Below are 20,914 nucleotides of genomic sequence, written 5' to 3'. Positions count from 1 at the left end.
GGGCGGTCCAGGGAGTGGGATGGCCCTTAGTTGTATTCCTGGTTGGTTGGTAATAAGGAATGCGATACAGGAACCGTTCCTGGGACTGATGGAGTTTTTTCCACGGGGGTAGGGTTGGGATCTCCGTGGGGTGGTAAGGGCAGTGGTTAGTGGTTTTGCTGTGGGGGTTATTGTTTTTCGGGGATCAGCAGGTTTTGGTTTCTCGTTTCAGATGGAGGTTCACCGCGCCTCGTTTGGATCGTGGGCCACTCCTACGTGTGTTGGGGGGCCAGGAGAGGAGACATGAGACCTGCGGGGAGGCAACTGGGTATTTCCAGGGCAGAAGCGGAATTGAGATGGTTGGGGATACCAGGAATGCGGTGGGAGAGGGTGGTGAGTGTGGTTGAAAGGTTCGTGTGGCTGCATGGGCCCCCGGATGTGTTGGTTCTGCATGCTGGGGGGAATGACCTGGGAGCCCGGAAAGTCCGGGATTTACTGAATGACATTAAGGCGGATTTTCTGAAGCTGCGTGCTAGGTTTCCCAGTACGATCCTGCTGTGGTCGGATATTGTCGCCCGGACGCAGTGGAGATGGGCAAGGTCAGTGGCCAGCATTCAGAAGACGAGGATCCGGGTGAATAAGGTGGTGGGGAGATTCGTGATTCAGAATGGAGGGCTGGTGATCAGGCACAGGGAACTGGAGTCCAACGTGGGTCTGTACCTAAGGGGGGATGGGGTTCATCTCACGGATGTCGGGATTGACCTGTGGTCTTTGGGTTTACAGGGGGGGATCCAACAAGCTTTGAGGGTGTGGGGTTGCCCTCAAGGGTAAGGTGGTCACCCTTTTCAGGCTGTGGCGGGAGATTTCTGGTGGTCTTTGACGGTGGCGGTAAAACAGAGGTGATATAAAAGGGTGGGGGGGGCTCATTGGTATTATGGGCCCCTCAGTTGTATTCCCGAACGGTGGACGGAATACTGGGAGGTTTTTCACTGCAGGAATTATTTGTCTCTGAGCGGTCACAGCGTGAGGCCTGGTATGGTAAACAAAGGTAAAGCAGTGAGGTTGGTTTTTGGAATTAAAGTGGGTCACCGTCAGAGATCACCAGACTGGAGTTGATAAAAGTTGTTCAAGGTTTTGGTTTACAGTTGTAGATATATATTTATATATTTATATATTTATATACATATTTTGGAGGGAGTAAAATATTTTGGTTATGTTTAATAAAAGGCTGTTGTGGCCATTTTACTCCAAAGAAAAGGTGTGGTCTCATTATTATAGATATATAAGGGCTGGTATGGGACATTATTGAGAGGGGGACTGTTGGGCTACGCAGGTCAAGGGAGCCCCGGAATGACACGTACTGAAGGGGAGGGGTAATGGAGGGGCGGGCATGACCGGGTGCCTAGAGACACCAAGACAGAGGATAGGTGGAGGAAGAGAAACACACAAGGGGGAGGAGCCATATAAAAGGGGGGGCGGAGCCGGAACGGGACCAGTCTCGAGGGGAAGACATCAGAGGAGGCAGCTTTCCCACCCTCCCTCCCTACTGGATAGCATGTTTGGGTGTGAGTTGTTGGTTGGATTGCTGGTGTTTTTTCGTTGTGTTTGTTTTCTGTCTTTCAGGTGCAGTGGGATGTTCGTCACAACAGTGAAGTCGGCCCTTTGGGGGGCTGCTGCGTGAGATTTCTGGTGGTCTTTGACGGTGGCGGTAAAACAGAGGTGATATAAAAGGGTGGGGGGGGCTCATTGGTATTATGGGCCCCTCAGTTGTATTCCCGAACGGTGGACGGAATACTGGGAGGTTTTTCACTGCAGGAATTATTTGTCTCTGAGCGGTCACAGCGTGAGGCCTGGTATGGTAAACAAAGGTAAAGCAGTGAGGTTGGTTTTTGGAATTAAAGTGGGTCACCGTCAGAGATCACCAGACTGGAGTTGATAAAAGTTGTTCAAGGTTTTGGTTTACAGTTGTAGATATATATTTATATATTTATATATTTATATACATATTTTGGAGGGAGTAAAATATTTTGGTTATGTTTAATAAAAGGCTGTTGTGGCCATTTTACTCCAAAGAAAAGGTGTGGTCTCATTATTATAGATATATAAGGGCTGGTATGGGACATTATTGAGAGGGGGACTGTTGGGCTACGCAGGTCATGTGTACCTTCAACACAGTACACACCGATCGTTATCGGCCGATTTTCGATCTTGCTCTTCTGTAGTGGTTGTTGTCTGCGTGCCCTGACCGCAGTATACACCGCTATATTCACCTCACCTATATAGCTAGTGATCTATCTTTAATAATAGAGCTTGCAGTCAGTAGTGTTAGGAGATAGTGCGTGCTGTCTGCGTGCTCTGTACCCAGTACATACCGCTATAATCCACCTACATAGCTCTTCTCTATTTGAGCCCACTTGCCATCTTCAGGAGTTATTGGTAGTTGTGTGTGCCTCCAGCACAGCACAGTATACATCTGTATATACCCCTTTATCTCTGCTGTTCTATAATAAAGGCATCTGCAGGAGTTAGTGGGTGTTGTGTGCCTCCAGCACAATATAAACTACCCAACTGCTGTTTTACCCAACTCCCTTCAGGCCATTACCATGTCTGGAAGGCCAGCAAGGAGAGGCAGACAGGCGCAAGCAAATAAAAGAGGGCAAGCAGGCTCTGTGTCTAGAGACAACAGTGCTGGTCGTGGACGCGGTGCATTGTCATCAGCACGTGGCCATGGGACACGCTTGTCCTTCTTTTCGGCAGCTGGACATGTTGATCCGCAACATGCCAACGACTTGGTAGAGTGGATGACCAAGCCCTCTTCATCCTCCTCATCCTCTCTCACCCAGTCTCAGGGTACTAGCAAAGCAGCTGCCAACGCATCGTCTTCCCTCCTCTCAATGTCATCATCAGTGACTCCTTCCCTAGACCCACCACGTCCTCCTGAAGAGTCTCCTGAACTCTTTGAGCACAGTGTTGGGTACATGCTCCAGGAGGATGCCCAGTGTTTGGTGGGCTCTGATGATGACACTCAGCTAGAGGAAGGCAGTAGCGTGAATGCAGAGAGAGGGGGTGCTCAAGAAGGACAGCAATCTGGCAGTCATGTTCCACAAGCTGCAGCATATTGCCAGGTTTGCTACAGCGATGAAGAGGGAGGGGATGATGAGGCCACTGACTCCACGTGGGTGCCTGGAAGGAGGGAGGAGGAGGTGGAGGAGGCACATGTCCAACGAGGCAGGATGCCCTCCGGGGGCCAGCTTAGGGGCAGCACACTGACTGAATCACACCGCAGAGCTCCGCCTGTGCAGGGCGCTGCCTCTGCGCGTTATTCTAAAAGTTCTTTGGTGTGGGCCTTTTTTGAGACGAGTGCATCAGATCGCACCGCTGCTATTTGCAACATATGTCTCAAGCGTATCTCGCGTGGCCAAAACATCAGCCGCTTGGGCACCACATGCTTGACCAGACATATGTTGACCTGCCATGCAGCTCGTTGGCAAGCGTACCTCAAAGACCCACACCAAAGAACAAAGCGGACCTCTCCTTGCTCCTCATCAGCTGGCATCTCCAACCCCACTAGACCTTCAGTCCTCTCTGAAACCTGCTCTGAGAGGAATGAAGGTGTAGAATTAGGTGTGTCACAGCCAAGTGCTTTCGGGCACTCTGCTAGCAGTACACCCACGTCCAATTGTAGCAGGCAAATGTCCCTGCCCCAGCTGCTGGACCGGCAAAAGAAGTTCACTCCCAGCCATCCACATGCCCAGCGGTTGAATGCTAGCTTGGCTAAAATGCTAGCACTTCAACTGCTGCCTTTTCAGTTGGTAGGCTCGGGCCCCCTTCCGTGAGTTTGTACAATGTGCGGTTCCTCAGTGGCAGGTCCCCAAACGCCACTTTTTCTCACGGAAGGCGATTCCGGCTCTCTACCGGCACGTGGAAGGCAATGTCCTTGCCCCGCTGGACAGGGCGGTCAGCGGTAAGGTGCATATTACCGCTGACTCATGGTCCAGCAGGCATGGACAGGGACGTTACCTGTCTTTCACGGCCCATTGGGTCACTCTTCTGGCAGCTGGGAAGGATGCAGGACAAGGTGCAGTAGTGTTGGAGGTTGTTCCGCCACCACACCTCCAAAATGCTACTATTGGTTGTGACACACCTCTCTCCTCCACCCCCTCCTCTTCTTCTTCCTCCATGGCCTCTCCCAGTGCTCTGTCCTCAGAACCAGCGGTGCTCCGTAGGTGTTCCAGGGGCTACGCAAGTATGCAGGCAAAACGATGCCATGCCGTGCTTGCGCTGGTTTGTTTGGGGGACAGGAGCCACACTGGGGCGGATGTTTTGTCAGCTCTGCAGGGGCAGGCCGAGAGGTGGTTGACGCCACGCCAGCTTAAGCCAGGAATGGTGGTTTGCGACAATGGCACCAACCTCCTCTCCGCCCTCCAACAGGGACAACTTTTAATTTAATGCCTGTGCTCGGCTGGCTGAGCTCCAAAAGGATTTGAACCTGCCCAAGAACCGCCTTATATGTGACATGCCCACCAGGTGGAACTCAACATTGGCCATGCTGCAGCGGCTGCACACGCAGCAGAGGGCCATCAATGAGTACCTGTGCGACTATGGCACCAGGACAAGGTCAGGGGAGCTCGGTTTTTTCTCACCAAGCCAGTGGAGCATGATCAGGGATGCATGCACTGTCCTGTCACCGTTTGAGGAGGCCACAAGGATGGTGAGCAGTGACAGTGCATGCATCAGTGACACTGTACCTCTTGTCCACTTCTTGGAGCATACGCTGCGTGGAATAGTGGACAGGGCACTTGAGGCAGAACAGAGGCAGGAAGAGGAGGACTTCCTTGCCTCTCAAGGCCCCCTTTATCCAGACAGTGTTCCTGCTGTGCCACCCATCACACAGGAAGAGGATGAGGAGGATGATTGTGTCAGCATGGAGGTGGAGGCTGGCACTCAGCATCAGCAGCAGCAGCAGTCTTGTAGGGATGATTTACAGTCCCAAGAAACAGGTGGACTTGTACGTGGCTGGGAGGAGGTAGCTGCGGATCATGTTGTCCTTAGTGACCCAGAGGACTCCGGACCGAATGCCTCAGCTAACCTACGCTGCATGGCCTCCCTGATCCTGCAAAGCCTGCGGAAGGATCCTCGTATTCTTCGGATCAAGGAGAGGGACCATTACTAGCTGGCCACTCTCCTTGATCCACGGTACAAGGGTAAGGTTGCCGACCTTATTTTGCCATCGCAGAGGGAGCAGAGGATGAGACATATCCGGGAGGCCTTGCAGAAAGGTCTGTGCAATGCGTTCCCAGAGACTGGGAGGTTACAAACTCCTGGTCCTGGACAACGTGTTGCTGAGGCATCGGTCAGAAGGAGCGGTGGAGAAGGTGGCCGTCTGACTGATGCTTTCAGACAATTTTTTAGTCCGCAGCCCCAAGGTATGATCGGTTCCAGCAACCATCGCCAGCGTCTGATTTACATGGCGCAGGAATACCTAGGGGCAAGGTCAGACTTGGACACCTTTCCCACCGAAAATCCTCTGGCTTACTGGGTCTTGAGGATGGATCACTGGCCAGAGCTTGCACAGTATGCAATTGAGCTACTGGCCTGTCCTGCATCCAGCGTTCTTTCGGAACGCACCTTCAGTGCTGCTGGTGGCTTTGTTACCGATCACAGGGTGCGCCTGTCCACCGAATCAGTTGATCGACTGACCTTCATCAAGATGAATCAGTCTTGGATCACCCACAGCTACCAAGCACCTGAAGCTGATGTAACCGAATAATTTTTTTTGAAATATCACTTTCCTTCAAGACTGCCTATGCTGATGCTGAGTGACTGTCCTGTTATGTTGATTGTCTATCCTCTTCCTCCTCCGCTGATATGTTGGAAGAACATTTCTGGTTCTGGGTGATACCTAAGGCCCAATTTTTCTGCCCCTGTTTAACAGGGGCGTTTAAGTACAATTTTTGATGCAATGCTTTGCAGCAGGGCTAATTCCTGCAATAAAACTAGAGTATATGGGAGAGGTTGCAGTGTCGTGGCACCAGTGCCTAAGGCCCAATTTTTCTGCCCCTGTTTAACAGGGACTAGTAATTACAATTCTTGATATAATATTTCACAGGAGGGCCCGTTCCTGTGCTCACCCAGAGTAACTGTGAGGACTTATAGCGTTGTGGCACCAGCACCACAACCACCAAAGGTCAATTTTTCTACCACTGTTCAACAACGGCATGTAATTACAATTCTTGATATAATCGTTCACAGCAGGGCGCTCCAGCGCCCACCAAGAGTCACTTTGAGGGCTTACAATGTTGTGGCAAAACCAACACCTTGTTCCTCCATTTCTGCAGAACATATAGGGCAGGCCCCTACTATCAAACATCCAACTTACAAACATCTCCTACTTGCAAATGGAAGGAGACAACAGCAAGTGAGATGAAAAAAGATGGACGACAAAACAAATTATACAGGGGTGATAACCCTTCCCTATGTTTTCCAAAAAGCTTAAAAATAGTTTTTTTGACTGGAGCTACACTTTAAAAATTTACCAGTTTAAAATTACAAACAGATTCAACTTAACACAACAAACCTACACAGTCCCTATCTTGTTTGCACCGCCTGTATACTGCTGTTCTGAGTATATAGGGCCTGGGGGCCACACGCATTTCCTTTTTTTAATATGGGTACTGGGTTCCCCTTAATATGCGTACAAGACCCAAAGGGGCTGGTAATGGGCAGGGAGGGCTACCCATGCCATTTTTCTCAATGATTTTCAACCATATTGCAGGAACCAGATATAACATTAAAACCGCAAGCAGTTTTAAATGGTGTTATTTCCGTTTAATGTCATTTTGTGCAGGGACTGTTCTAAACACGGGAAACACGTGGCACTTCACAGGCATACTACAGACACCCCCCCAGGGACCATATTTAAAGGAATATTTCACTTTTTTTTCACTTTAATCATCATTAAAATCAGTGCTCCCGCCAAAACTGCCATTTTTAAAAACATTTTAGGCATTGACCCATGTCCCCTGGGGCAGGAGCCAGGTCCCCAAACCCTTTTTAGGACAGCATCTTGCATATTAGCCGTTAAAATTAGCACTTTTAATTTCGAACGTTCGAGTCCCATAGACTTCAATGGGGTTCTAAAGTTCGTGCGAATTTGGAGTCCGTTCGAAAGTTCTGGTGCGAACCGAACCGGGGGGTGTTCGGCTCATCTCTACAGTACACTGTTGTTGATACAATTGGTTTATTTGTGTGATACACAAGATAAAAATATGATACATAATCAGCCTAAACATTGAAAAAGTCTCACACGTGGTATCGCCAATAGTCGGGGGGGGGGGGGGGGGGGGTAGCAGAATGTGTGTTTTTTTTTTTTTCTAAGTATGCAGTTGCTGTTTAACAACTTTGTGTAAAAAAAAAAAAAAAATCATTTTCATTCCACATTTTTCAAAAAACTTCTGGCAAAAAAGTCTTCAAAAGACTCACCATGCTTCTTGAAAAATACCTTGGGATGGTTGCTTTCCAAAATCTGGTCATTTTGTGGGTTTTTCCACCGTCTTGGTTCTCCATGACCTTAAGGCTATGTTTCCACTATTGTGTCCCCAAAGTTGCGTGATTTTTTTTTTACCGCGACTTGAAGCAATGCCTGTGTATTCTTGAGGTCTATGGGCCTCAAGTCGCATCAAAGTGGGACCAAAGTAGTGCAGGGACTACTTTGAAGTCGCTGCGTCTTGAAGTCACACAGATATGAATGGTACTCATTGGAAATCATGGGGTACGACTTGTCATGCGATATTTCAGTCCCAAATCACCTGAAAAGTCGCACTAGTGGAAACCTAGCCTTAAAATGTTGATAGGTAGTCAGGAAATTAGATGTGTAGTTTATGCTCATAGAAAGCCTGAAGGTATTCCTTGGATTTTGGGCCCCTCTATATAGCTAGGGCTAGACTATGAAAAAGTCTCACACATGTGGTATTACCATACTCGGGAGGAGTAGTAGAATGTGTTTTGGGGTGTAATTCCAAGTGTGTCTATGCTTTTTATTAGAAATATCCTATTTATTTCATGTTTTTTGCTGGATTTTCCAAAAACGTGGCAAAAAGATTTTCAAAAAGATTCACTATGCCTTTCAGAAAATACCTTGAAGTGTTTTCTTTCAAAAATGGGGTTCTGGTGATTGAGCTGTGGCTTTAAATCCCCTCAACTGTTACCACCTTTAGCTGCAGAGGCAGTGGCTGGGGGTGTTCACGTGCCGCAGCTTCGCAGCTGTGGCAGGAATTATACCCCCTGTATGCTCACCAATAGCGACCGATTCAAGTGAAGTGCTTGCGCAAGGTCCAAGGGGTTAAAGCAAGTAGTGGGGAGGCGCTACAATGTCTACTCATTGCCTGGCAAATGTATCCAGGCACATCCCCTGTCTGTTACTGGTTAATGTCCCAGAATTCCCAGCACCGCTCGCCTCTCCTGTCAACAGCTCCATCATCTTCATGGTGACTTCTAGAATCATCTGCATGTTGTGTCTCTCAGGTTTTAGGGAGTCACATGGAGGCACTGTGATGGTCATATGATCTCCTGACTTCAGAAGAGGAAATTTCTGTATTGAGGAACTAATAGGTTGTTAGGTCATGTTAGAATCCCAGAATCCTTCTCCCTCTCCGGTCAGGTCTGTGTTTTATTAATAGAGATAAGAGTGATGTCATGTGACCTCCCAGAATCCTCCTCACCTCTCCGGTCAGGTCTGTGTTTTATTAATAGAGATAAGAGTGATGTCATGTTACCTCCCACAATCCTCCTCACCTCTCCGGTCAGGTCTGTGTTTTATTAATAGAGATAAGAGTGATGTCATGTGACCTCCCAGAATCCTTCTCACCTCTCCGATCAGGTCTGTGTTTTATTAATAGAGATAAGGGTGATGTCATGTGACCTCCCAGAATCCTCCTCACCTCTCCAATCAGGTCTGTGCTTTATTAATAGAGATAAGGGTGATGTCATGTGACCTCCCAGAATCCTTCTCACCTCTCCGGTCAGGTCTGTGTTTTATTAATAGAGATAAGAGTGATGTCATGTGACCTCCCAGAATCCTTCTCACCTCTCCGGTCAGGTCTGTGTTTTATTAATAGAGATAAGAGTGATGTCATGTGACCTCCCAGAATCCTCCTCACCTCTCCGGTCAGGTCTGTGTTTTATTAATAGAGATAAGAGTGATGTCATGTGACCTCCCAGAATCCTCCTCACCTCTCCGGTCAGGTCTGTGTTTTATTAATAGAGATAAGAGTGATGTCATGTGACCTCCCAGAATCCTCCTCACCTCTCCGATCAGGTCTGTGTTTTATTAATGGAGATAAGAGTGATGTCATGTGACCTCCCAGAATCCTCCTTACCTCTCCGGTCAGCAGGTAGATGATCTCCAGGGTGAGGTTTAGTATCTTCTCAGTCATGTGACTCCGGTCCTCTTCCATCCTCATTGGTGCCAGTGATTGAGCTATACAGGTCTCCTTGTAGACAGATAACTTTGGTAAATGAAAGTAAGAATTATTTGGATGGTATTAATAGGATGTGAGGGGGGTAATAGGAGGGTTGTTGTACGTAGAAGGACAACTGCCTGCATGGGAACACATTTAGTTACAGTTTCATGAATCTGGAACTCTCTTGGTCTAGATCTCCCTTACCTGTTCAGAGGCTGCCAGCCCAGGTACAAGCTCCAGAACACTCAGATAAAGCTCAGTCTCTGTCTAGGGGTGTCTTCTGATGATTTATTGCAATACTTGAACAGAGGTGGATAGAGGGATGAGGGTGCAGGATACTCCAAAAACACACAAAGGTCTCGGAGGACAAACTCTCAAGCAAAGTCCTTCAGTAGCAGCCTTAATGCCCCATACACACGGTCAGATTTTCCGACTGAAAATGTGCGATCGGATCATGTTGATGGAAAATCCAACAGTGTGTGGGCTCCCTCTGACTTTTTCCATCTGATTTTCCGACGCACAAAGTTTGAGAGCAGGATCTAAAATTTTCTGACAACAAAATCTGATTGCATAAATTCCTATCGTGTGTAGACAATTCCGACGGGCAAAGTGCCACGCACGCTCAGAATAAATTAAGAGAGGAATGCTATTGGCCAGTTTATAGTCCCGACGTACGTGTTTGACGTCACCTCGCTCAGAACGATCGATTTTACGACAACTTTGTGCGACCGTGTGTATGCAACACAAGTTTTGGCCAAAATCCGTCTGAAAAAATCTGACGGATTTTGTGGTCGAAATGTCTGACCGTGTGTGTATGGAGCATAAGTATTGTTGGAAGTAGAAGGGACAGCCCTCTAGTTTGTGACTCTGTATGAGCAGTCTTTGTAGCAACCTCTGGCACCAAACCATCACATTTCTGGCACCCCTGGAGCTCTAGAGAAAAGGTTCTAATGTAATCAATAAATGCCATTATTATGCAACATAAAACTTGGAGCTCATTCACACTAGTGGTTGTGGGGGTAGCAGAACTGGGTTTTACCACCTCACCAAGTGCTCCCCTTTTAGCTGCAGAGGCATCACCCATGGGTGTACATATGCTGCAGCCGCAATGCTTGGCTCTGTGGCTGCAGCACAAATTATATTCCCTGATGCATCGGTGGGCACTACTGTCCACCAACCGTGACCCATTCAAGTGAATGGGGGTGCTCTGCAAAGCACTACTTTTTCAAATCGCACCACGCCAAACTGCATAATAGTGCAGTACTATGTGGTTTGGTGGCCACAAACACACTGCTTTTAACAATGAATGGCACCTGCATGCGTCTCATAAGGGCATCATGGTTGCATGCAGTGCAGGAAATGCACACGGAACCCCCCTTTCCTGCACAGTGTTCCAGTGTGAACCAAGGGACCCTTAGGGAGAGAGATTTGAGAGAGGGAAGGATCACTATGGTATATGGAAGACAGGAAGGATAACTATGGTACATGGAAGGAAGGATCACTGGTACATGGAAGGCAGGAAGGATCACTATGGTACATGGAAGGAAGGATCACTATGATACATGAAAGGCAGGGAGGATCACTATGGTACATGGAAGGATCACTGACACATGGAAGGCAGGACAAATCACTAAGGTGCATGGAAGTGAGAAAATATCACTATGGTACATGGAAGGCAGGACAGATCACTATGGTATATGGAAGTGAGGAAGGATCACTATAGTACTTGGAAGATAGGAAGGATCACTATGGTACATTAAAGAAAGGAAGGAAGATCACTATGGTACATGGAAGGGAGGAAGTCATGTCTGGTCACATTTATTTTCTACAATATACCCCTTAGTGTTTGTGGAAGCTTATATCACAAAATGTACTCAGCCAATAACAGGTAATGACTCCATTTTTATTTTTATACTTCTATAAATGACCAAGACGGTACAACACTTCATCCATGTCTTTGGTGATCTCCGATCTCCTTATCAACTGTTTCTTACATGATGAAGATCAGCCATGGAGTATATCTGAGGTGTATATCAGGGTGTGCTTCTTCCCCACATGAGAGCTGTGATGTCCAGCAACATTCATATAGAAGACATTTCCCGCACTCAAGGCACTAATACACCTCCAGGGTTGTGTGGGATCCCTGATGTACAGGAAGACAGGACTTCAGTGAGGAGAAATTCCCTCACTTGGACCAAGAAAGTTCATTGTCTTGTGTGTTCAATTTCAGATGTCTGTAAAGACAGGACTTCAATGAGTGACAGTTCACTCACTCAGGGCAGGAAAGTGCCTTCTCCTCCGTGTGAGATCTCTGATGTCTGATAAGACTGGACTTCGCTGAAAAACATTTCCCGCACTCAGGACAGGAATATGGCTTCCTCCCCATGTGAGATCTCTGATGTGTGTAAAGATTGGACTTCTGTGAAAAACATTTCCCGCACTCTGGACAGGAATACGGCTTCTCCCCCGTGTGAGATCTCTGATGTCTGGAAAAACAGGACTTCTGTGAAAAACATTTCCCGCAGTCAGGACAGCAGTACGGCTTTTCCCCTATGTGAGACCTCTGATGAATGTAAAGTTTTGACTTTTGTGAGAAACATTTCCCGCACTCAGAACAGAAAAAAGGTTTTTCCCCCGTGTGAGACCTCTGATGTCTGTAAAAATGTGAATTATCTGAAAAACATTTCCCACACTCAGGACAAGAATATGGCTTCTCCCCCGTGTGAGATCTCTGATGCTTGTTAAGACTGGACTTATGTGAAAAACATTTCCCGCACTCAGGACAGGAAAATGGCTTCTCAGCTGTGTGAGATAATTTATGCACATTAAGATTGCATTTAAAACTGAAACACTTCCCGCACTCAGCACAGGAAAACCTCTTCTCTGTTGGAAGGATGGCCCCGTCCCTCACAGTCTGAGGTTCCTCAGGATAAGAGGAATACGATGGTCCATCTACACTGTGTGGTGCCGGATGGACATTTGAGGTAGTCGGGTTTTCTCCTGGACTATACTGTGTGATGTCCTCATCTTCTACTTTACAGTCTGGAGACAAAGTGAGACAATCCTCTGAGGTTTTCCTCATCTCCCGTCCATCTACTAAAATAGAAATACAAAGATTAGTACTAGACATGAGCTGATTGGTTCCCCTAAACCAGGACTCCGCCCACATCAGGCAGCTTTGTCTCTGAGGATCTTACAATTCCCCCCTCAAGGTAACTAGTAAATGGGTCCTCTGATCTCCTATCAGATCATTTCTTTATTCATGGACCTTAGTCAGAGAGTGAGGAAACAACGAGAACTGTCTTTTATAGGAGTGACAGTGATGAGGGGATTATAGGACGAGTGTCCCCTCCCCCTCTATCCCTCATTGCCATCTTCCAAACACAAGAAGTCCTGCACTTCCTTATTTAGTCCATGATTTAGTCATGAATAACAGCGGGGCTGAGCCCCACCAGAGGTCAGAGAGTGAGGATGGGGGGAGAACAACCAAGATGAAGACTGGACTGATCCTGGAGACCTCCATCATTGGGATATTGACTCCTCCCTCATTATCACTTTCTGTTTTAAGGCAGCATTAAACCCAAAAACAAACATTTATTATATTGCTGGTTACCAAATTCTTAGATGTAATGGCTGCATTAGTTTTCATTTTCAGGCTCTCTTTCATCTATTTTCATCTGATAATCCAGCCAGCAAGCCTGTTTTTCACAGCACAAACTCTCCATCAGAATGTATCAGTTTACACGGATGAGGCACACCACTTAACACTGGAATTAGTGCTTACGATGATCAGCATTTATTAAAGCGATTCTGTACACATTTTTATATCTTCCTGCCTTTCTTTTTACGAAGCTCTAACTAGTTCCTTAATGCCCCTTGTTTTTTTATTTTTTTACCGCCTTCGGGGATCAGCATCATTTCCGCTGAACTCTGCACTGTCTCCTGAGATCTCGTATAATTCATCCTGCGCACGCTCAGTGTCTACAGCTACGAGCAGCATATTCGGCGCTGACTTCTGGGATGAATTATATGAGATCTCAGGAGACAGTGCAGAGTTCAGCGGAAATGATGCTGATCCCTGCAGAAATCCCGCCCATAGCCACAGGGAGAAAATAAGAAACACAGCAGAGAACGAAACGAAGGCGGTAAAAAAATAAAAAACAAGGGGCATTGAGCTCTAGTTAGAGCTTCGTAAAAAGAAAGGCAGGCCTGATCAGACGCTCTATTGCTGTCTATGGAGTGGCGGGTGTAAAGGGACATGTGTCCATACACACGCCTGCATCTGATCCAATCCCATCCGCTAAAACAGACGGGTAGGGATCTTTTCCCCATCCGCCTGGGGGATCAGATAACGGCCATATGGAAACAGACAGACGGCTCATTTCCATCCGACCGCCCCATTGAGATCAGCGGTCTGTGTCTGCTCTACACCAGCAGGGCAGACACGGACCTGTCATCCACTTTCTCAGTGGGGGCGGTCAGTGGACAGATCCTCTGATGAGCAAGCAGATCCGCTGATGGGGGCAGCATGTGTAAAAGGGGACATATACAGTAGGTGCGTTAAAGGCCAGATCAGCAGGTGAAAACGTTTGAGGATGTTATCACATTATTATCCCATGTAAAAGTCTGTGCTCCAATCAAATCATCAGATATAAAATGTTCAGCAGGTAGAAAATGGGTGTAACAAAAGAGAATACATATTATGTGTATCTATAGCAGTGAGTAGAGAGCAGAAGCCAGGCCTATGTAATGTACAACATATAGTATAAGATACAACAGATAGGACTATATAGTATCAGAATGATGTAATGTACAACATAGAGCAGTGTTTCTCAACTCTAGTCCTCAAGGCGCCACAACGGGTCATGTTTTCAGGCTTGCCATTATTTTGCACAGGTGATTTGATCAATTTCACTGCCTTAGTAATTACCACAGCCGTTTCATCTGAGGGAAATCCTGAAAACATGACCTGTTGGGGTGCCTTGAGGACTGGAGTTGAGAAACACTAATATATAGCATATAGTGCAGCGGTCAGGAGTATGTAATGTACAACATAGAATATATAGTGCAGGGGTCAGGAGTATGCAATATACAATATAAATTATATAGTGTAAGGGCCGGGACTCTTAATATTGGCATTCAGTAATCAGTGGAAGCCTAAATGTTTACATGAGACAAGTTGCAGAGGTCCCACACCGCTGCCTCCCATCTCCTGAGACTGCACTCAGTGACTTGGGTCTGAGACTATACAGACATATCCCTCCACCCGGCACAGCCAGCAAATAACAGAGCAAGTAACTCCGGGAGAATTGTTCTGGCAAAGATCTTGCTAGATCCTGGCATGGAGCAGAAATCCCAAATCACATGTCCCAGGTGTCTAGGTCAAGCAATGTCTATAGTGGAAATAGCTATTCAGCTGCCAGCTGAACCCCAGAATCCCCATAAATCCAGTCTAGATACATAAATTGTGTCTGCAGCACAGAGAAGGAAGATTATCCGAGAGAAATCCAGGAATACAGGACGGGGAACACAGCTCAGGAAAGTGACCAGGGGATTACAGGCTGATATCACCCAGTCCTTTCCCTACTCTGGACCAATCAGTGATCAGTATGGGTGGAGGAATGTATTTAGTGTTAGTGACCCACCTGTGCTGATCTCTGTAGGAGTGTCCTCCTCTATAAATGTCCCCGTTATTCCATCCTCCTCCATAGACTGCTGATCATCCCTCACCTCTTCTGTTTTTATCTCAACTTTTATATCTATCAGGTCTTCACTCTAATCCAAGGAAAATACAGAAAAGAGTTAATGCTGTGATATCACATAAACAAAATCCACACGTCCATGTTCTAGATGCTTCGTCCCACCAACCTTGTAATGATGGGGGATGGTGTGATCTTCCTGTGTGGAATCCCGGGAATACAGAGGACGGGGACATCTCTCTGGTGCGATTCTGTAGATGGATGACTCCACCATGATGTGCTGGTACAGATCTTTGTGTCCTTTTAATATTACAGATTCCTCTGTCAAACCATCCTCATCATGCTCCTCTTTTATCTTTTCTTTAGCCTCAACTTTAGAATCTCTCAGGTTACCATACTGAATATATAATAAAAATGACATTAGTGGTAGCCATGTAGATAATGTACAGATCCTAATGATACTATCAGTGATTGTTCCTCATCTACCTGAAGATGGTGGGGGATGGTGTGACCTTCCTGTGTGGAATCCCGGGAATACAGAGGACGGGGACATCTCTCTGGTGGGTTCCCATTACTGGATCCATCTGTAGGAAACACACACACTGACTGAATACATTGTTTCTATGTGTTTATCAGATGATGGGGGATCTAGGTGGAGCCTCCGTACTGCTCTCTCCTTTACAATAAAGTCTCCTCTTACCCGGTGATGTGAGGGGCGGCTGATTGTCCATCATGACATCCTTGTAGAGATCCTTGTGTCCTTCTAAATACTCCCACTCCTCCATGGAGAAATAGACAGTGACATCCTGACACCTTATAGGAACCTGACACACACAATGATACAGTCACCATCCAGACACATCCCTTGTCTGTTACTGGATAATGTCCCAGAATTCCCAGCACCGCTCACCTCTCCTGTCAGCAGCTCCATCATCTTCTTGGTGACTTCTAGAATCTTCTGCATGTTGTGTCTCTCAGGTTTCAAGGAGTCACATGAAGGCACTGTGATGGTCATATGATCACCTGACTTCACAAGAGGAAATCTCTGTATTGAGGAACCAATATAAATATAATGTTAGAATCCCAGAATCCTCCTCACCTCTCTGGTCAGGTCTGTGTTTTATTAATAGTGATAAGAGTTATGTCATGTGACCTCCCAGAATCCTCCTCACCTCTCCAATCAGGTCTGTGTTTTATTAATAGTGATAAGAGTTATGTCATGTGACCTCCCAGAATCCTCCTCACCTCTCCAGTCAGGTCTGTGTTTTATTAATAGTGATAAGAGTGATGTCATGTGACCTCCCAGAATCCTCCTCACCTCTCTGGTCAGCAGGTAGATGATCTCCAGGGTGAGGTTTAGTATCCTCTCAGTCGTGCGACTTCGGTCCTCCTCCATCCTCATTGATGTGTTCATGTGATCTGTGTGGGTTTCTCTATAGATGGATAGTAGAGAATTATCTGGAATGTATTGATTGTGCAATATTAGGATGGGGAATGGGATATAAGGGGCTAATAGATGGGCTGCCCCCAGTGGGAATTGGAACACATAGATCAGGTTACTCAGTGTTTGTTGTAGCTCCTGCAAACCTCTACTTGGCCTGCTTTGACTAACAGAAGTAGAGGCACTAAAATAATTTTCATTTTTGAGATATATATATATATATATGTAAAAAATAAGTTTTTGACTGGAGACAGATATGTTTGTATGAAGCACTAACATGTCTAAATGCAGTCAGAAGCTGCAGACTACACAGGGTGTTCCTATGGCCAGTGGCGGGTCTGAGAGCACCCATAATGTCAGTACATTGGAGCCTTTGATAGTGATAGTGAAGATATTGATGAGCAAATGGTACCCATTTTCAGTCCAGTTTGTAAACAAAACGGCCTGATGTCCTTCTATACCGGACCCTTGTCCAATAAGGGGGTCTGATATAGCTACTAATAAGGAACCCCAGTGAAAAACAAAATCGAAATTGTGTGTAGTTTCCCCTAAAAAAATACATACCAGACCCTTATCCTTGATGGGTGTCAAGTGAAGACGTCAAGGGGGAAATTCACACAATAAAAAAAAAAAAAATGGCATAGAGTCCTACCCACATTCCATACCAGACCCTTATGTGAACATGTAGGCCAGGAACGGGGAGGGGAAAACATGTGCACACCCCTCTGAACAATGCCAGGCAACATACCCTCAACATAGAATGTGGATCTTGCAAAGGGCCTCTTTCCGAACAACCCTTGCCTGGGGGGGTCCCTTGGTGGCAGGGTCTGGAAGCCATCATTAAAAAAAGGGAGGGCCCTCGAAAAATTGCCCCCAAGTGAATGTGTAAGGGGTACAACCCGGGTTACTCATTCAGAAAGAAATAATGTAAATAGTAAATAATCACCCATACTATATGACTAGTCCTTTATTAATAAAAGATTTTCACAAAGTAAATCCCTTGTCACTCGTCCAATGGTGTAGATCTATTTCAATAATAATGAACGATGCGTACCAATAAAAAAAACACACGTTGACAATCAATGTGCTCCATTCCGAGCAACCACTCATCGTGAAAGCCAAGATCAACCCCAAAGTGGAACTTCTGCTTATCTGCTCCACCCTCCCCCGGTGCCACATTTGGCACCTTTCGGGGGGGAACGGGTACCTGTTTTTCCCTTCCCAACTTCTGGGAGACGACACCATCTCTCGGAAGTTCGGCTTCCTTCCTCCACCACTGGGCCAGTTAGAAAGCCCAGCGCGCTGCGCGCATGCGCAGTAAGGGACCGTCTGTGAAGATGAAAGGCTTCACTGCCCGTTACCCATACGATGAATGGCGGCAGTGGTCGAAAATCACCTGGTAGTCGAAAATCAGCTGGGGTGCCGACATCGCAGGCTCCCTGGACAGGTAAGTGTCCATATATTATAAGTCCATAGCTGGAGTATATTCCTCTTTAATGACAGCTCACAGTGACTATGGAGGAAGAGGACGGACATGACGGGGGGGGGGGGGGGGGGGGGGTTACTGGGTGTAAATAGAAAATAAGATCTTATTACCTCCTCTACTGCTACTTCCAGCAATGTCTCCTCTATACTTCCTCTCCACTCACCTCTCACCCGGAACTTCCTATCTGTACCTAACATAATTTCCTATCTTGACCTGACATCACTTCCTTTCTTCCATAGAGATTTTCTGTGTTCCTGTGTTTCATTACATATGGTGACCCATCACATTTGGCTACCTGCTGGACTGTGCATGCGCAGATTCAAGCCCCACCATCCAAGTGGACATAGAGTTAGATTATGTAGCGCCGGCTCCTGAAGAGCATGCGCTATGTTTTTTTTGAAATTTTATGTTACCTCTGAACCGCAGTTTGGTTTGGGTTTAATTATTCAAAATTTTGGCCTCAGCATCAGTCTGACTAGACTACAGGGTGTTCTGCCTGGCCAATGGGGGCGCTGTCACTTTTGGCAGGTATAGAAACAGTCTGGTTGGGTGCTTTAAGGTTACATTCTCTCGGAACCAGCCCAGTGGGAGTGTCACTCTTGCTCTGCTTCTGGGATGGGGTACTTAAGTTGCGGAGGTCACGTGTTTCGGGGTTCCGGTCCAGAGGTATGTTCTGACTGCATGGTCTTGGTCCTCCTGACCAGCCCCTAGGACTTCCATGGCCTGGGGTGCAGATCCACCCGACTTTATGTCTCGGGCTGGCTGGCCCAAGGCGAGGAAACTAAACAAATGATTCGGAGGTGGACTGTTGCCGTCTCAGGTTGTAGAGAGGCCCAGAAACTTCAAAGTTATCCAGGGGAGGACTCTTTGGGAGAAGACCACGCAAGGGTTGGCTTCTCAACAAGAGCCTGGTAAAGCTGAACAACCTAAGTGAATCCAATCTCGTGTGCTATCACCGGACCGGCTGCAAGATACTGGTATCACACAAGTGTTCTACAAGTGCTCAAGTTTCCTTGTTCGTGTTCTATAACAAAGTCTGTGGCAGAGACTTGTTCCGAATCAAGAACCCTGTTGGCTGCTAGGCCTGGTGAGAGAAGGACTATCCAACTAGGGTGAGGATCCAGCTGTGAATGGCTATTCTCTGGATTTATTCAAAGTGAGAGAGTACTTTTCATACTGACTTTGATACCAAGAGTACCTGGACTTTTCACCTAAACCCTCTGATCCTATAGTGAGAGACTGTTTGTTAACTACTTTTTGCAAATAAAAATCCCTTCAAGCAGATCTGTTGTCAGTCTCTATAGTTCTTGGGCTATCTACCTCGGGAAACCCCTAGATGCAAATCAAGGTGAAGAAGGTAACGGTAAGCCCATTAATCTCAGCCGCTCCTTCGGGGGTCAGTGCTACAATTATAATTATGCCGAGCGAAGCAAGGCCGTGCCCAAAGCATGGCCTGTGGCAAAGTGGTCTTAACAGTGTTGGAACGCATATGGTGGCGTCGTGCATGCGCATGAGACCACCACCTTATGGAGCTTAAAGGAACTGCAGCCCTGAGAAATATCTCATAGTGTGAACACAACGTGGTGCTTTGGGTGTTTGTAATTTCCCGGTGCTTTTATGGCAGCATACATGTAGCGCCGGCTCCTGAAGAGCACGAGTTATGTGTTTTGTTATTTAACTTTTCCTGGAACCGCGGTTTGGGTTTAATTATTATAAATTTTGACCTCAGTACCAGTCTGGCTGGACTGCATGGTGTTCTGCCTGACCATGGGTGGCGCTGTCGTCCCTGGCAGGGTCCAGAACATAGTCTAGTTGGTTCCTTTAAGGATTTATTCTCTATCGGAACCAGCCCAGTGGGAGTGTCACTCTTGCTGTGCATTCTGGGAGAGGGTACTTAAGATGCTGACGTCACGTTTTTCAGGGTTCCAGTCCAGAAGTGCTTTCTGGCTGATGGTCCTGGTCCTTCTAACCAGCCCCCAGGACTCTCATGGCCTGAGGTGCGGATCCACCCGACTACAGGTCTCGGGGCTGGCTAGCCCGAGGCAAAGAAACTGAAAGAAGGATTCAAAGGTGGTCCGGTGCCGTCTTGGTTTGTGGAGAGGCCCCTGTGAAGATATCCAGGGGAGGACTCTTTGGGAGAAGGCCCCGCAAAGTTTGGCTTCTCAATAAGAGCCTGGACAAGTTGAAAGACCCCAAGTGAATCTGGTCTTGTGTGGTATCGCCGGGCCGACTGCAAGATACTGGTGCAATATGAGGGTTCTCCAAGTGTTCTACAAACTTTCAGTTTTACTCAAGTGTTCTATAGCAAGTCTGTGGCAGAGACTGTATCTGATTGAAGCATCCTGTTGGCTGCCAGGCCTGGTGAGAGAAGGACTATCCAATAAGGGTTGAGAATCCAGCTGTGAATGGCTATTCTCTGGATTTCATACTGGTGAGAGACTTTTCCTATTTGAATTAACACAAAGAGTACCTGGACTTTCCTACCTAAACCCACTAACCCCATGTTGAGAGACTGTGTTCGTTAATTACTTTCTGCAAATAAAAATCACCTCCTGTATCCTGTCTGCAGCCTTTCAAGAGGAAGTAAACCCTCTCTAAAAAACTAAACGCCCTGCAGGACAAAGGCATAACGAGCTAGTATGCATAGCATACTAGCTGATTATGAATTACTTACCTGAGATCGAAGCCCCAGAATCGACCCTCGTTCACCTCCTCCATTGTTGCCATATGTCCCGGAGTGACTTCCGGGTATCGCTGCTCCGACGCTGTGACTGGCTGGAGCAGGAATGACGTCACTCCGGCGCATGTACGCGGGAGCCATCAGTGACGGCATGATCGCCTTCACTAA

The 20,914-nt window shown here is 47.0% G+C and overlaps 1 protein-coding gene across 3 annotated transcripts in view; it reads right to left on the bottom strand.

The window, feature by feature from the left end:
• Positions 1-11,322: 11,322 nt before the first annotated feature.
• Positions 11,323-20,914, bottom strand: part of LOC143989470 (uncharacterized) — a 313,492-nt gene continuing 303,900 nt past the window's right edge. Inside the window, exons 1-7 of one of the 3 annotated variants that reach the window (XM_077489608.1) lie at positions 18,177-18,248; positions 16,458-16,572; positions 15,840-16,184; positions 15,626-15,723; positions 15,309-15,536; positions 15,086-15,215; positions 11,323-12,536 (exon numbers count right to left, since the gene is read on the bottom strand). In XM_077489608.1, the coding sequence (XP_077345734.1) occupies positions 11,710-12,536; positions 15,086-15,215; positions 15,309-15,536; positions 15,626-15,723; positions 15,840-15,924 (1,368 nt within the window). In that variant the 5' untranslated portion in view covers positions 15,925-16,184; positions 16,458-16,572; positions 18,177-18,248 and the 3' untranslated portion in view covers positions 11,323-11,709. Of the gene's footprint in view, positions 12,537-15,085; positions 15,216-15,308; positions 15,537-15,625; positions 15,724-15,839; positions 16,185-16,457; positions 16,573-18,176; positions 18,249-20,914 lie in introns of those variants that run through there. The other 2 variants (XM_077489609.1, XM_077489606.1) reach the window with 2 other exon arrangements.

Source organism: Lithobates pipiens, unplaced genomic scaffold (genome assembly GCF_037356315.1).
Source record: "Lithobates pipiens isolate NorthernLeopardFrog02 unplaced genomic scaffold, aLitPip1_a1.2 Scaffold_18, whole genome shotgun sequence".
NCBI classification, from domain to species: Eukaryota; Metazoa; Chordata; class Amphibia; order Anura; family Ranidae; genus Lithobates; species Lithobates pipiens.
The sequence above is the reverse complement of the archived record's forward strand: the minus strand, read 5'-3'. Positions and strand labels throughout refer to the sequence as shown.